Source organism: Bombina bombina, chromosome 1 (assembly GCF_027579735.1).
Source record: "Bombina bombina isolate aBomBom1 chromosome 1, aBomBom1.pri, whole genome shotgun sequence".
Lineage (NCBI taxonomy): Eukaryota > Metazoa > Chordata > Amphibia > Anura > Bombinatoridae > Bombina > Bombina bombina.
This window is the reverse complement of record NC_069499.1, coordinates 173,430,160-173,447,887: the sequence shown is the minus strand read 5'-3', so window position 1 is coordinate 173,447,887 and position 17,728 is coordinate 173,430,160. Positions and strand designations below refer to the sequence as shown.

Below are 17,728 nucleotides of genomic sequence, written 5' to 3'. Positions count from 1 at the left end.
ATCCATATCTAATTACTGCTCCTTTGTAAAATTAAAAAAAAACAAGGCTATCTTCTTGTTTATTTACAAAACTTGTTTTTATTTAATTTTAAGATAAATAAAGACATGTTATATACCACAACAGTTAAATCTGTATTGCATGTTCAATCCAAAATACCATAAATAAAAACTGGTTAATAAACCTTTACTCCAGAAGTATATAATGAGTTTGGAAGTTATAGAGCAGTGTTAATTCCGTTGCCAAAATTTTTCCCAATCTGTGAACAATCAATTGATTCTTCCTATAGAAATAAGAATAACCCACAAGTATGAGTTTAAGTTATGCTGTGCCTGTGCTAGCTGCACAAACCTTTTGTTGTCTTATGTTACTTGATACTTGTTTTAATTATTAATAGAGAACTGTTAAAGCTCTTATATTGGGTAATATGTGTAATGGCGTTACAGCCAATACAGTTTACAGTTTGTTTTTTTATATTTTAAAGTTGCACTTCTGTTTGTTTATGAAACTTGGTTTTATTTCATTTTAAGTTTAATAAAGACGTTATATATCACAACAGCTAAATCTGTGTCTGTATTGCATGTTTAAACCTTAATACCATAAATAATAACAAGTGTTATGTTTACTCCTGGAGTATATAATGAGTTTGGAAATTTATAGAGGAATGCTTAAATAATACATTACACTTTAACTAAACCACTTAGATTTTAGTCGACTAAAATCTACTGGAGATTTAGTCGACTAAAACTAAAACAATTCAGATGACTAAAATACGACTAAAACTAAAATGGCATTTTAGTCAAAAGACTAAAACTAAGACTAAATCGAAATTTGCCGTCAAAATTAACACTGGTCATTAGCTGAACACGACCAATGATCAAATCTGTGGGGGCATATGTGTGTAGCTGACAGTCAACTATTGAGTTTAACTCATGATCACTAATGCATTGCCCTCCATAGCTCACTTTAAAGTGATAGATTTGTGAAACGCTAGGATTTACCAGTGGAACAAATAAAGGGAACTTTCAGTCATGAAGTATAAAATACTTCATGCTGAAAGTTCCTTTATTTTTCTTAAAGGGACAGGCTAGTTCAAAATAAACTTTCATGATTTAGATAGAGAATGTCATTTTAAACAATTTTCCAATTTACTTTTATCACCAATTTTGCTTTGTCCTCTTGGTATTCTTGGTTGAAAGCTAAACCTAGGAGGTTGATATGCTAATTTCTAAGCCCTTGAAGGCCGCCTCTTCTCTCAGGGCATTTTGACAGTTTTTCACTACTAGAGGGTGTTAGTTCATGTGTGTCATATAGATAACACTGTGCTCACCCACGTAGAGTTCCAGGGAGCCAGCTCTAATTGGCTAAAATGGATGTCTGTCAAAAGAACTGAAAAAAGGGGGCAGTTTGCAGAGGCTTAGATACAAGCTAATCACAGAGGTAAAAAGTGTATTTATATTACTGAGTCGGTTATGCAAAACTAGGGAATGGGTAGTAAAGGGATTATCTATCTTTTTAAACAATAAAAATTCTGGTGTAGACTGTCCCTTTAAGCGTTCGCCACACAGCTTCTCAGGCAGCCCATGGCAGAACACTATTTTTTCTATGAGGTGACGTTTCCACCTCTTAGCCAATAGACGTGCAGGCCAGCTGGCACCAGGCCGGATAGCTAGCACGCTATTGGCTAAGATCACATTATAACAAAATAGCTTTCTGCTGTGGGCTGCCTGAGACACTCAGCGCGGTGAACGCTTCAGACAAATAAAGAAACTTTCAGCATAAAGTATTTTATACTTCATGACTGAAAGTTCCCTTTATTCATTTCACTGATAAATCCTAGCATTTCACTTTATAAAAGTCAGAATTATACTTTCTTGATTTAGACAGAGCATGCCATTTTAAACAAATTTACGACTTACTTGTGTTGTCAGATTAGCTTTGATCTCTTGATATTTTTTGAAAAACATACCTAGGTAAGCTCAGGAGCAGCAATGCTCTTCTGGGAGCTAGCTGGTGATTGGTTGCTGCACACATCTGCCTCTTTCATTGGCTCATAAGATGTGTTCAGCAAGCTTCCAAGAGTTTATTGCTGCTCCTGATTCTATTCCTCAACAAAAGGGAAGAATTATAACTTATAATCAAATTAAACTGGAAAGTATAAAATTCGCTTTTTATTGCCTGAAGAAACGACCAGTGTTTGGTTGAGAAATGCGTTGCTTTGTAACAATAAAGCGATTTTTCCTTTTTATATTATTGGAAGTTGTCCTCCCACTTTTATTCCTTCTCACCTTACGGTTTGATAACACAAACTGTTTGTATCAACACTGGAAGCCGTGCAGTGCTGGATCATATCTACATTGTTATCTCTATACACATGCAGTTTTCCCGTAGCATTGCGGATCCTCCATCTTGAGGGGGCCTTTTTTCCCAGACGTTACTGCGCAGTTCAGACGCGGTGTCTGCGGCCTTAATGCTTTAACTCGCCCCGGTAAGCGCAAGTGAAAGGTTATATATTGCACTCATTCCCAGAGTACATCAAATAATTTTTGGATTTAACTGACTCCCAGAGTACATCAAATAATTTTTGGATTTGAATGATAGGGTTATCCGAGGATGAAGTTCTTTCTGAGACTTCAGAGTATGAACTTTCTGGGTCGGAGTCTGCTGCCTCTCAACCTCCAGCTGCGGAGTAACCAGATTTTAGTTTTAGGAATTTGCGCTTCTTCTAAAGGAAGTTTTTGGTGAATTCAGGGGTTCCAGAGGTCATATTGCCTGATGAACCTTTATTTCCTAAATTGAATAGAGTTTGAGGACAGGGTGGTGCCTTCCCTTCCCTGCTCCGGTTGTCCCGGGTATTCCACCTTGAACTGTACAGTTCCCTTCGGGTGCGACTGTCCCTGAGTGTTGTGCCTTATGTTACAGAATTGCACGCATTCGCGTGTTACTCAGACATGTTTTTTTAGTTATTGAACGACCCTATCCTTATTGGATACGAGAATACTCAGTCTGCTCTTCGAATGGCGCACCTCATTAGACATGTGGAGATAATGTAATCTCCTGATTGTCCATGTATTGAGATCTTTTCCAGTTTTTTTGGAAGATCAGGGCTCAGTTTGGCTGGTCCTGTGGTAGGCCTGTTTCTTTTTGGGCGTTAACTTAGGGGTTGCCTTGTATTTTATTTTCATCTGATAGGATGTCCTGTCTGTTTTCCTTCTTCCCCTCTGAGGGAGGATTTATGCGGCTTGACGGTTAGGACCTGGATTGCAGGCTGGTCCTGTTTGGGTTCAGTTCTGTCTGGTAGCTGTTCGGACACGTGGCGCCGCTCTGCTTGGCTGGTCCGGTAGAGGTGCCGATTACTCATGTTATCATCTGTGTTCAACTAAGCATTCTAGAGGACCATTGGGTCCGTGAGGCATGAAGGATTGTCTCAGTCCTTATAGCCTTCAATTTGGATGACTGGGTCAGTGGAGTTCCTCTGCGTCTCTCTCTCTTGTCAGACCCTAGAGCTCCTTCCCATGTAGTGCAGGGTTGGTGGGCTTGAGCCCTCTTGCCGCCGAGTTGGGCGGTTTGGCCTTTTTTCTTTTGAGGCCCTGGGAATTGTCCTTCTGGACTTAGTTCTCAGCAGCTAGTAGTTTATTGGGTAGTTCAGCTGCCTTGCAGCGGATAGGTTGCAGATTGTGACCAGCTGCAGCTATTGCACATTGACTGTGTACTGTCTAGCTGTTTTTTATGAGACCTTTTGGTCTTCCTCTGTTGTCTCCATGTGAGTTGGTTCTCCTTTTAGAGACCTGGTCGTTCCCTGTTAGGGGCACTGGGCGTGGTCTCCTTGGGCTTTGCTCAGAGCTGTGGATGCTGTGCGTCCTTTTCTCTCTATGATCCTCTGATTGTATGGAGGTGATGCGGAGACCAGCCTTTGCTCAAGTGATTTTGGCCTCGGGGTATCCCCTTGCTTGTTGTCCTGCGGCTGTTTGAGAGTCTATGGGCTCTAGTGTCGTTTCACGGCTTTTAACGCCTTAGCTCCTTTGGAGCATTGGACTTTGGTAAGGGGTGGACTCTTCCTTGGGTCGGGTCTTGGGTTGATCTGGATATTGCATTGATATCTCCCTGTGGTCTGGTTTTTTATATCAGACGGGGTGTTAAATTCTCGGATATTGTTTGTTTAAACAATTGGGGGCTCGGATCTGTTTTCTCCCTGGTGCTTACGGTTTCTGAGGCTTCACTCAGTGTTTTCCTTTGTGGAGTTGTTGCTGGACTTTTTGGCTCTAGGGCTGGTTCGGGGTTCCCCAGTTCCTTGGAACTTAGGCTATGTCCTTTTACTTGCACTAATTGACCTGGTCACAGTTAGCCAGGTTGCCTGAGTGCTGATGCTCATTGGGCTGGACTTACGCCTTTATGGTTGGTTTCTGTTGGTCGGCTTGCTGTGGTAACCTTATGGATTCACTACTCTGCAGGCGAATGGATTTGCAGTGTCTCTGCTGCTGCTATTGCACATTGGATGTGTGTTTGCAAGCTAATTCCTTAGGGGGATTCCTTCCAAGTTCATCTGCATTGGAGATTGATCTCTCCTTTAGCCTGTGGCTTTGTGTCTTGTGGGCAGGTGCTCTGCCTTTTTAGCCCCATCCCTTTTCTTAGAGTGGGGGGCTTATTCTCCTTCTTATGGAGGTGTGGTCCTTTTTCTGGGGATTCTCTTGGATTCAGGAGGTTGGAACTGAGAGTTAACCTTTCAGAGAGGGGTGTTTTTCTCTGGGTTGTTACGTTCTATTTGGAGTCTTGCTTGCTCCGTGTTGAGACTATGGTGGGCCTTTTGTTAGATTCCTTTGGGTCTTCGGCCTTGCCGTCTGTTTCTAAGGAGTCGGGTTGGCACCCGTGCTCTATTGGGATGGATGTGGCCATTCTTCCTCCCGTTTTTGAGCTGGTGTTGGGGTTCTTCTGTTCTGTTTTCAAGACCTACCGATGCTTGGGCTGGCCCGCTTGGGAGTGGGTTCTGAGATACATTGTCATCTTCAGGATCTAGGTTGGCATTGTAGCTAGCCTGGGTTTACAAGCTGAGGGTCCTGGGTTACCATTCACCTTTGGGTTCTGGGTGTAACCTCTCTCTCTCTTGGAGGTGCAGTGGGTATCGTTGAGGTTATGTGCTTCCCCTTTTGGAGCCCTGTGTGTAGGTCTAGCGGCTTTGATTGCCTGGAAGTGTGCCCTCTGTCTGGGAGGTCTTTTGCAATCTGTTCTCTTGCTGGCCGCTTTTTACTTCTCAGCAAGTATTCTGTGTCATCCTAATGATGGCTACGTGTTTCTTGACACTTTTTTGTCTGGGTCTGTTACACATTCATTTTTTGTCTGAATACTATAGTATTCTTAGTTCTGGGGATGTGAGGACTCCGTCTTCAGTTGTCTTTTGGTGCTTTTGCACGATGTTGAGAGAGAGGTTTCTCTGTTTCAAGGCCCGGTCCTAAACCTCTGGTTTCTGCTTGGTCTGGTCATAGCCTCCCCTTGTCTGTCAGGAGTCAGGACCCATTTGGGTGTTTGTGAGCTGGGCTCGCTATTGGGGGTTTTCCTTTTATGGATTTTGTGGTTACTTGTCGGTTCCCATTCGGTTTTTCTTGCCTTATCCCTTGGTGAGGGACCGCCTGTTGGGCGACGGTGTCTCCTGGAGGACTGTTGGCTCTGTTGAGTCCGATTTTGCAGTCTCTAGCTAGGCCTCTGGACTATCTGCAGGTCAGTGCCCTTGGGGCCTTTCCTTTTCAAAGTTTTCTCGGCTTCGGATGAAGCATTTTTTTTTGTTGGGTATTGGTTTCTGGCTTGGTGCCCTCAGAAGGGGCCACCTATTGTACCCTCCCGTTTTGGCATTCAGTGTCCTCTTTAGCTTGGGTATTGTTTTCCCAAAAGTAATGAATGCAGCTGTGGACTCTTTCCAATTATGAAGAAAAACATAAATTATGCTTACCTGATAATTTCCTTTTCTTCTGTTGGAAAGAGTCCACAGCTCCCCCACCCTTTTTCTACGTGGGGCATCTTTTTATTCTTCTGGCACCTTTTTTCACCCTGATATTTCTTCTACTGTTCCTTGTTCCTCGGCAGAATGACTGGGGGATGAGGGAAGTGGGAGGAGTGTTTGAGCCTTTGGCTGGGGTGTCTTTGCCTCCTCCTGGTGGCCAGGTTCTTATTTCCCAAAATTAATGAGTGCAGCTGTGGACTCTTATTATCAGGTAACCATAATTTATGTTTTTCGCTCATGCGCAACTGTTAATGCGACACTTATAATGTAGTCTATAGATCTTTGAAAGCAGTTGTGCAATAGTGTTCTCGCCAAAGCCTGTTTAGGGCCAGATGGCCAGTAGCGCGCTAACAGTTACGTGCAAGTGAAAAGGGGTTTATCGTGGGTGTTTGCACGCATCGGCTTTAGCGCTTGTATTACAAGTTGAAAGTTAACGGGAATGCATGATTACAGCGTCCTCCGAGCTTTGGTTGTGTTTTGCAAAACTAAAAAGTGTCACAAAACACATTAAAAATACATTACACAGTACAGTTATACTCATAATAACATTATCTAATAAAAATTCATCAAACAAATATTGCACGAAAAATTATAAGGGCTCAAAGATATGAGATCTCGTGTTAAAAAAAAAAAGTCAAGCAAAGGGCTGAGATAAAGGGAATTGTTTTGGTAATTTGTAAACGTAAGTGCACAAACTTCTCTACTCCTATAGCCTCTTCAAGTACTTATCTCCTTCCTAGATAAGAATAAATTACAGGTAGTTGGGTGAAAATTAGAGGGCGCTAAAATAAGTAGATAGGAGACCCTAATAGTACATTTCTGTTCTTCAAAATCTCAGTTCTTCAAAATCAGTTCTTAAAATTAAAAGGCTATTACCACTTAATCAAAAATCTATAACATAGATAATAGTAGAAAATAATCTATTTATTATGTAAAACAAAAATCAGTTTAAGTGGATACAAATAAATACAAAAAGATTACAGGTGAATGTTGCAATAATATTGTAGCAAATGTAAATTGACAGGTAAAAAAACTTTCATATAATAACAGATTTATTATAACACACACAATGTACACATCAAAAATATAATAGTTAATACAAATATATATGAATATCAATAAAAAGGCAGGGGACTGACTGACTAAATGTTTAGAATTGATCGATCGAATAAAGCAGCCTTATGTTAAGTGTCCGTTAGAATATACTAAAAACAAATAGTTGATCCAATTGTTTATCCCAAAATAGTCCCAAAATAATGGGTGTAGAAAGTTAATTTTAAGTGCACATTTCATAGACAATGAGTCTTCGTTAGCTAACGATTTTATATTTGATTTCCCTTCTGATTTTTAGTCATACCAAGCTCAATTCTGAGTGATTGTGTTTATTTGCACGTAATAATTATACAGCATTGCTTCAGGTTTGAACCTGATTTATGTGCAATCTTACCGGTTCACCTCCCGGTTTTCTATCATTAGAACTGACTTGTAAACTAGCTTCTAAAGATTTTTCTTCTCTTGCTGAGCAGACTTTATCGTGGGAGAGCATACACAAAACTGTCTCGTTACACAGAAGCAGCAGAAGATTTGTCAGCAGCTATTCACTTGGCTCCCAATAACTGGCTGGCTTTTTATTATCGTGGATGTCTGCTGCGAAAATGCCATCCACAACGCGCTCTGCAGGATTTTAGTATTTCAGGTAATTTTCTTGCTCTTTGCTACATATTGTTAAGTGTTGCTATGTCCTACATGGTATGGTACAAACTTATCATGTAAACATTTAGAAAACTGTAACATACTAATTACAACTTTCATGAAGTTTTATACTGTAAATGAAATTGCTTGGTCACTGAATGTAGGAGTGGTCTTCAAAATACCTGTTTCACAATATTTAAAGGGATAGTAAAGTCAAAACTCAGGGGCCAATTTATCATAGTGAGAGCGGACATGATCCACTGTAGAGGATCATGTCAGACGCACATCGATAAATGTATAATTCTCGTGAAATGCCTGTGCAATGCCGCCCCCTGCACATTTGCGGCCAATTGGCCGCTAGCAGGGGGTGTCAATCAACCCCGCTCATATGATTGCTGTCCGCTGCTTTAGAGGTGGCGGACAAGCTAAGGAGCAGCGGTCTTAAGACCGCTGCTTCTTAACTTACATTTCCGGCGAGCCGCAAAGTACGGGGGTAGATAGCCGCATCCGCTGCTTGCTAGACCTACCCTCAGTGTTTAAAATTGCACATTCTAAATGAACCATAAACAAATTTCCAATTTACTTCTATTATTAAATGTACTTTGTTGTCTTGGTATCCTTTGTTGGAGAGTAAACCTAAGTAGGCTGAAAGGAGTATAGGAGCGAGCACTTTCGCAGTCTATGGCAGCAGTGTTTGCAACAATGTATAACATTGCTATAAACATTGTTACAAACACTGCTACCAGATGCCTAAAAACACATGTACACTCCTGAGCTTAGTGTAGGATTAATTTTTAATAAAGTTTACCAAGAGAACTAAGCAACATTGGTACCGGCCTCTACAACAAAGAACAAGAGGAAAATGTTTTTTTCGTGTCTATGGCATGGAGAGTCCACAACGTCATTCTAATTACTAGTGGGATATTCAACTCCTGACCAGCAGGAGGAGGCAAAGAGCACCCCAGCAGGGCTGTTAAGTGTCACTTCCCTTACCCATAACACCCAGTCATTCTTTGCCTCTGTGACGGGAGGACGGCGAACATGAGTGTCTGAGAAGATTAATCCTTTTAATGGGTACTTTTCTCTGCAAGTAAGGATTGGGGTCTGGCTAAGTCCATGTCAATCTCTTTAGTAAGGGTAATGGTGGCCTTTAGCAGTTAGAAAGTGGCGAGGTGGTCCTTGCTTTATTTCTAACACACTTGCTACCCCTTTGAAAAAAGCCAGAGTTAGTTCTTTCTTTGTCTACAGGTACCTGATAGAGAGTGGAGTATCTATCACACACTTGCAACTGCCTCTCTGCCCGGCAGCAGGATCCTCAGGTAAGTGCCTTTTGCCTTCTAGGTGTTGAAGGTGTGCTCTTTAAGGAGTTAAATCCTCTAGGATCATTTGGGTCTCAGTTATACTTTTATTGGGGATACAAACAGGGCAGACTGCAGGCATATTTGTATGTTAAATAGGAGACTAAGCGGTTAATCATTTTCCCCTGTATTGGGATATCATATCTCTAGTGTGGCTGAATGAGTGTTTTTATGACGAACTGTGAGCAGAACATTTTAGATGCAGAATCTATATGGCTTGGAGACTGAAGGAATTACTTGTAATAAGGACAACCTCTTTATTCAAGTTAATTTCTTTAAGGACGCGCACCTTTTTTACTGTGGCGCAGTTTCTATTATCCTTGCCGGTCACATGGCACTCCGCTCTTCCGGCTACATATACGCTGAGTGGAGATTTTTCCGGCTAGGTAAAATTTTCTGTCAGCTGTGTTAATTGACGATCAGATAGTCTGAGAGGCAGGAAACTTTGTCGTTGACTGGAGAGTCCTCCCTCTAACTACTAGTGGCAGCTGCTGGTCCGGTTACGGTAGGGCACCTCAGACAGACTAAGGTTTAGTGGTGCATTTATTTTTATATATATAAGTGAGTGTTTTTGGTGTCAACTCTGTAAACATTCCTCTGTTGCTTCAAATACATTTTTCCTCACAGTGCTCTACCGCTTTAAATTTATTGGGTATTTTATTATTAGTGGGAGCTGTACAGCTATGGACACAGATCAGGATAGTACTATGTATATGGACAAATGCTTGCTATGTCTAAAGACTCAAATTGTCCTGCCCATGCAATTTTATTCTTCATGTCTATCTAAAACCTTAAAGTTTAAGGACAAATTACTCCCTTCTGAGCCACATGTCTCCCAGGATTCTGCTGTGCAAGAGATGCCTCAGCTTTTTTCTCAAGCATCCCAGGCTTTATCTGTTTCTCATACAGTGCCTTGCAGTTCCTCTGGGGGTATTTATTTACCAGGAGATTCTACGGTGTCTGCAGCTTTATCTGCTTTCCCTACTTTGGGTAAGCGTAAGAGGAAATCCAAGAATTTTACAGCTTGTAAGGTTTCTGAACATACTAAACCTACGCCTGTTAACCTTTCCCAGGTGTCAGATGAAGAAGATGCCTTAGTAGCCTCTGAAGGTGATATTTCAGACTCTGACACTATGGGGGAAATTTCTGCAGAATCTGAAGATGTCAATTTTAGATTTAAACTTGACCCCTCCGTTTGCTTCTAAAGGAGGTTCTAGCTACTTTGGACGACTCAGACTCTTCTGTTGCTGTCAACCCTAAAAAATCTAGCAAGCTCAATAGGTATTAATATGTTCCTTCTTCCATGAAAGTATTTCCAGTTCCAGACCGTATGTCAGAGATTATAGTTTAGGAATGGGATAAGCCAGGGGTTTCTTTTTCCCCTTCTCCTGTATTTAAAAAAAAAAGTTTCCTGTTGCTGACTCCATACATGGTCCGTGGCGTACAGTTCCTAAGGTGGAAGGACCTATCTCTACTCTAGCCAAAAGAACTACTATTCCTATTGAGGATAGTTGTTCTTTCAAGGATCCAATGGATAAGAAACTTGAAGCTTACTTAAAGAAGATGTACATTCATCAAGGTCTCTAGTGGCAACATGCTGCAGGTATTGCTACGGTGGCAAGTGCAGCATCTTATTGGTGCGATGCCATGTCTGAGCTTTCGCCCCATTTTAGACCTAAAATGTGTCAACAAATTCTTGTTCATGACGACCATAGACCTGAAGGACACATATCTTTATGTTTCCATTCACAGGGATCATCATCAGTTTCTGAGGTTTGCTTTTCTGGACAAGCATTTTCAGTTCGTTGCACTTCCGTTTGGCCTTGCCACGGCTCCCAGAATATTCACAAAGGTTCTGGGGGCTCTTTTGGCAGTGGTCAGATCCCAGGGGATTGCAGTAGCGCCTTACCTGGACAACATCTTGGTTCAGGCGTCATCTTTTCATCTAGCAGAATCTCATACAGATCTGATGGTTGCTTTCATGGACATAATTTATTTTGCTTGGTTCTATCTGAGACCTCTCCAACTCATGCATGCTCAGTCAATGGAACGGATACTATTCAGATCTATCTCAGAGGATAGATCTAGATCCCCTAACAAGGGACTCTTTCTCGTGGTGGCTTGTGCAGGACCATCTGTCTCAAGGTACATGTTTCCTGAGACCTTCCTGGGTGATTGTAATATGGATGCCAGGCTAGTAGGCTGGGGAGCAGTTTGGCGTTTGTTAAAGGCTCAAGATCTGTGGACTCTGGAGGATTCTTCTCTTCCCATAAACATCTTGGAGTTGAGAGCAATCTTCAATGCCTTGACAGCCTGGCCTCAATTGTCTTGATCCCAGTTTATCAGATTCCAGTCGGACAACATCACCTCGGTGGCTTACATCAACCACCATGGGGGAACTTGGAGTTCCCTAGCTATGAAGGAGGGGACTCGCATTCTGCAGTGCAGTCTGTCATCCACATTCCAGGTGTGGACAATTGGGAGGCGGATTTTCTGAGCAGAAAATCCTTTCACCCTGTGGAGTGGGCTCTCCATCCGGATGTGTTTTCAATGATAACTATCAGGTGGGGGGTTCCGGAGTTGGATCGGATGGCGTCTCTCAAAAAGCCAAGCTTCCAAGGTATGGTTCAAGGTCAAGAGATCCTCAGGCCGTTCTGATAGACGCTCTGGCGGTTTCTTGGATCTTCTCTCTGGCGTACCTGTTTCCTCCGTTTGCTCTCCTTCCATGAGCCATTGCTTGTATCAAGCAGGAGAGAGCATCCGTTATTCTGATAGCTCCTGTGTGGCCTCGCAGGATCTGGTTTGCGGATCTAGTGAGGATGTTTTCTCTTCCACCTTGGAAGTTACCGCTAAGGAAGGACCTTCTACTTCAGGGTCCCTTCCTCCATCCAAATCTAGATTCTCTGAATCTGACTGCTTGAAAATTGAACGCCTAGTCTTGGCTATGTGTGGCTTCTCTGAGACGGTTATTGATACCATGCTTCAGACTCGTAATTCTGTTACTGGTAAGATTTACCATAAGGTACAGAGCAAATACCTATATTGGTGTGAATCAAAGGGATTCTCTTGTAGCAGTGTAAGGATACCCAAAATGTTATCCTTTCTTCAGGAGGGTCTGGAGAAGGGTTTGTCAGTCAGTACTCTGAAGGGTCAGATTTCTGCTCTGTCTATTCTTTTGCACAAACGTTTGGTAGACATGCCATATGTCCAATCTTTTGTTCAGGCTCTGGTCAGAATCAGGCCTTTGTTTAAACCTGTTGCTCCTCCTTGGAGTTTATATCTTGTTCTTAAAGTTTTGCAACAGGCTCCGTTTGAGCCGATGCATTCTGTTGATATGAAATTGTTATCTTGGAAGGTTTTGTTTCTTCTTGCTATTTCTTCTGCTCGCCGAGTTTCTGAACTTTCGGCTCTGCAATGTGATTCGCCTTACCTTATTTTTCATGCGGATAAGGCGGTCCTTCGCACTAGGCTTGGATTTCTCCCTAAGGTAGTGTCGGATCGCAATATAAATCAGGAAATCATTGTTCCTTTTTTTTGTCCCAATCATTCTTCGCAAAAGGAACGTCTTCTGCATAATCTAGACGTGGTGCATGCTCTAAAGTTCTATCTTCAAGCAACTAAAGATTTTCAACAATCATCAGCCCTATTCGTTATTTTCTCTGGCAAGCAGAAGGGTCAGAAGGCCACTTCTACTACCCTTTCTCTCTAGTTGAGAAGTGTTATCAGGTTGGCTTATGAGACAGCTGGCCAGCAGCCTCCTGGGAGAATTACGGCTCATTCCACTAGGGCTGTATCTCTTCCTGGGCTTTCAAAAATTAAGCGTCTGTGGAGCAGATTTGCAAGGTGGCAACATGGTCCTCTTTGCATACCTTTTCAAAATTCTACAAATTTGATACTTTTGCCTTGGCTGAGGCTTCTATTGGGAGAAAAGTTCTTCAAGTGGTGGTGCCTTCTGTTTAGGTCTACCTGTCTTGTTCTCCCTCCCTTTCATTCTGTGTCCTCTAGCTTGGGTATTGGTTCCCACTAGTAATTAGAATGACGTTGTGGACACTCCATGCCATAGGAAAGAAAACAAAATTTATGCTTACCTGATAAATGTATTTCTTCACGGGCATGGAGAGTCCACGACCCCACCCTTATTTAAATTTACAGTTTCTTTCATGTAATTGGCAAGAGTCCATGAGCTAGTGATGTATGGGATATAAAATCCTACCAGGAGGGGCAAAGTTTCCCAAACCTCAAAATGCCTATAAATATACCCCTCACCACACCCACAATTCAGTTTTACAAACTTTGCCTCCTATGGAGGTGGTGAAGTAAGTTTGTGCTTGATTTTTATGATTTCTTCTGTGATAAGCGCTTCTAAGCATTTTGAAGCCCAATTCCTCTCAGAGTAGTGTTTGTCAGAGGGATGTGAAGAGAGTATCGCCTGTTTAATTTTTATGGTTTTCCTTGTGGGAAATCTTTTCAAGGGTTCTCTATTATCGGTCGTAGGGATTCATCTCCTACCTCCCTTTTCAGATCGATGATTTACTCTTATATACCATTACCTCTGCTGATAGCTATCAGTACTGGTTTGGCTATCTGCTATATGTGGATGGGTGTCTTTCGGTAAGTATGTATCATTATTTTAAGACACTCTCAGCTATGGTTTGGTGCTTTATGTATTAATATAAAGTTTTAAATATATGTATTTTACTTATATTTGCCATGTGTATTTCCCTTTGCAGTCCAGCAGTTTCGTTATGGGAATCATGTTTAGGAAGTTTGTCTTACCTGGGATATAGTCTTCTTTTCAATTTGACTTGTTTTTTCTTTGAAAACTTGCGGGCAAATTAGGCTCGCAAGGGCTCAAAATGCTGTTATTTATTGCGTCATTCTTGGTGCGAGAAATTTTATGGCCGCAAATGTGTGTCTGTCATGACGCAAGTTTGTCATTTCCTGCGTCTTAGTTGACACTAGGTTGTTTGGTGTGAAATTGTGTTATGTCACGAGTTGCGTCATTTCCGGATGTTTGTTGGCGCCAAAAAATTTCTCAACTTCCTTTTGCGTTGTGCGTCATACTTGGCGCCAAAAAATTTAGTTTTATTTTACCTCACTTCCTATATGCTCCTTGCCTTCTTTATGCTCAGAGGGCTATGCTATTTGCTTTTTTTGCCAATTTTAGCATTTGCATTTTTTCCCATTCCTGAAACTGCTATATGTGGAAATAAGATATTTCTGTTTAATGATATTTTTCCTTTTCTACATTTTACAAGATGTCTCAATCTGATCCTGTCTCAGAAGCTGCTGTAGGAACCATGCTGCCTGAACACAGTTCTACCAAAGCTAAGTGTATCTGTTGTAAGCTAGTGGAGATTATATCTCCTGCTGTAGTATGTAACAGTAGTCATGATAAGCTTTAGAATGCAGAAAAGGTTTCTATTAGTGCTAGTACAGTATCTGTTGTTCCTTCAACATCTAAAGTACATGATATCCCTGTTGATATGAAAAATTATATTGCTGATGCGACACAGAAGGCTATGGCTGCTATACCGCCTTCAAATAAACGTAAAAGGTCTTTTAAAACTTCTCATAATATTGATGAAATTTGTAATGACCGGCAACATACTGATATATCCTCCTCTTATGAGGATCTCTCTGATTCAGAAGATCCTACTTCAGACATTGACACTGATAAATCATCTTATCTTTTTAAGATTGAGTATATTCGTTGTTTGTTAAAAGAAGTGTTAATAACTTTGGATATTCAGGAGCCTGGTCCTCTTGATAATAAATCCAGTAAACGTTTAAATTCTGTTTATAAACCTCCTGTGACTACTCCTGAGGTTTTTCCTATTCCTGATGCCATTTCTGATGTGATTGCTAAGGAATGGTCTAAGCCTGGTACTTCTTTTGTTCCTTTTTTTTTTTTTTTTTTTTTAAATAGTTTTTATTGAGGTAGCAATGGCATACAAAAACAAACTCTTACATTTGTCATGGCAACACGCCTATCAACATACATTAAATCTCATGTATCATATACAGAAGGCATGTCCTAGTGACCGTAAACAACATTAGATCCTAACCAGTAGGAAAATATAACAAGCCATGGGTGGCACCTCTTTTTTTTATATAAGTACATGTTAGCTTGAACACCATTAAGTAAATTAACAAGTAGTAATCAAACGGCCTAGCTTTCTTGTAGGGTACTAAATAAAAAGTAGGCCTTTGGGTGTCCATATCATTCACAACAGAACATATATGCACTATCTAAGTACATGTTAACTTTGAACACCATTAAGTGAATTAACATATAGTAGTCAAACGGCCTGGCTGTCATGTAGGGTTCTGAATAAAAAATAGGCCTTTGAGTGTTCATATCATTCACACCAGAACATATATGCACAAAGAGTATTAATCTTTTAAACAATTTTCAGGGGCATGCATGCAACTAAGTATGCATAAACTGCATACCTGTACCACTATATAGCTAAAGGAACATAACAAGCCCTAAACCACCTATATTTAGTAGATCTATGAGGGTATTCAGCCATAATTGCCTCATATGCTTAACTGATTAAAAGGGGCTCTCAAACCTAAGCCTCCTCTCTCATAGATCCCAGGATTAACATCGAAAGAGGCTAGATTACAGGTATTTGCTGCTAAGTGTTCAAGATATGTTATGATGGAAGCCATATGTGAGGTTAAACATTTATCTAAGTAATTCTCATATATGCAGTGACCATTTTGGAAATCACATTTATCACACAGACTTCACTCACTCCAGCACTGAATAGAATAAAGAAAGGCAGCTCTCCACATACAATTATACAAAATAAGCAGAAGAATATTTTAAACCAAGCTATGCTGACCTTAAGTTGGGGACACAAGGGTCTGACATTAAAACAACTATGTATATTATTTCTTATCTAGGCCAGTGCTTTTAGGGGTGAGGAATAGGGGGTGCCCTCCTCTCTACATAAATCTGATAAAAAGTTGTATCTGAGACAAGAGGTACATTACTTTGCAAAGATCAGTCTGAATTGCAGAGGGTTCTCAGCCCACACATGCTAATATAACCCCCTAATCTACTATGTACATTTATATAAAGGAGACCCCTGCTTGACTAAATAAGAGCTCTTACAATCAAATATACAATTGGGGAGGACAACTTGAAAAGGCATGAAAACTGAATAGTATACACCTTTCAACATGTACATTAAAACCAAATTAGTACTGAGGAAAGGAGTCCAGTGATGTAAATTGTAATCCCCTGGACCTCGACTTCAAATTTTGCAATTCTCACTAGAGTGTCTCAGTCCCGGACTCCAAGAGGTGTATAGCTCAAAAACAGCATGCGAAACCGGACCTGTGGGCCTCAGAATCGCCATTACATTAAAAGTGTCACCCCACACCAACTTTTATGAGAATAAAAAAGTACTGAGAGCCTCTTGTTGGTTCAGCGATCCCCTGCAGCTCTGAGTCGGCAACCCAGTCCAAATAAATAACCGTCTGAGACTCGTGCCCGCCAGCCAGACCACTCACCCGGGAGCTGGCCGCTCTCCCAAATGCGACCCCACCGGCAGCACCAGCCCAGCAGACTTTGCCAAAATAGGTGCCAATATTTTTTGCTGGGTCCCCTCCGCTAATGAAGGACCTTATGTCCTCACTTGGCTCCGTCTCAGAAATCAGTAGATCCCTTCCCTGCAGGACCGTCAAATCACTTACGTCCGCCATACTTTCGTCTGTGCCGCTATTTCCTGGCCGCCCCATGTCTGCGCCAAAGTTAGCGAGGACAACCCCATCCCCCACTGGGGCCTCACGGATCTCGTCTTCAGCCTTATCAGGGCCAGTGTATACCTCTTTAATACACGGGGTTCCTGCTAGTATCATAAGGCGGTCAAATCTGCTATGAATCAGCCGATCAGACTCGGCAAATAGAGCCTTTATCTTGAAGAATAGAGCTTCTGCCATAGTCAAAGAAGGTTTTGTGCTGAAAGTGCAGACTTACTCTGATTTCCAAATTTATACCGGTTGAAAGGAGTGAAGCATACTGTTATTCACTCGGACCCCGGGTCCCCGGGGGGGGGGGGGGGGTGTTGGAGGCTTTCCCACACTGGGCCGCCCAAGCCTGCAACGGTCCGGTCTGGGGAGCTCAGAAACAGGCAAATCTTTATATTTTCGTTTCCAGTAGACTTTCAGCTATCCCCTGTAACAGAATATTTAGCTGGATGACTTCCATAGTTTGAGATACACGGCGGAATGTATATCGTTATTCCTGAGCTCCCAGAATAGCTGCCATCTTGGGCCATAGCCCGGACACGCCCCTTTTGTTCCTTTTTTTAAGGTTTAAAAAGTTGTATCCTTTGCCAGTGGCTAAATTAGAGTTTTGGGAAAAAGTCCCTAAGGTTGATGGGGCTATGTCTACTCTTGCTAAACGTACTACTATTCCTATGGAAGACAGTACCTCTTTTAAGGATCCTTTAGATAGGACGATTGAATCTTATCTAAGGAAAGCTTATTTGCATTCTGGCTATATGCTCAGACCTGCCATTTCCATGGCTGATTTTGCGGCTGCCTCAACTTTTTGGTTGGATAGCTTAGCACAACAGGAAAAAGACTCTGGTTTGCATAGCATTGTTGGTTTGCTTCCACATGCTAATCATTTTATCTGTGCTGAAGGAAAATTCTTTCAGACCAGTTCGG

At 41.6% G+C, this 17,728-nt stretch overlaps 1 protein-coding gene across 1 annotated transcript in view; it reads left to right on the top strand.

Moving 5' to 3' along the window:
- The window catches only part of TTC6 (tetratricopeptide repeat domain 6), a 430,156-nt gene that overhangs the window by 48,650 nt on the left and 363,778 nt on the right, over positions 1-17,728 (top strand). Inside the window, exon 8 of the mRNA XM_053711337.1 lies at positions 7,517-7,686. Coding sequence (XP_053567312.1) covers positions 7,517-7,686 — 170 coding nt within the window. The remainder of the gene's footprint in view (positions 1-7,516; positions 7,687-17,728) is intronic.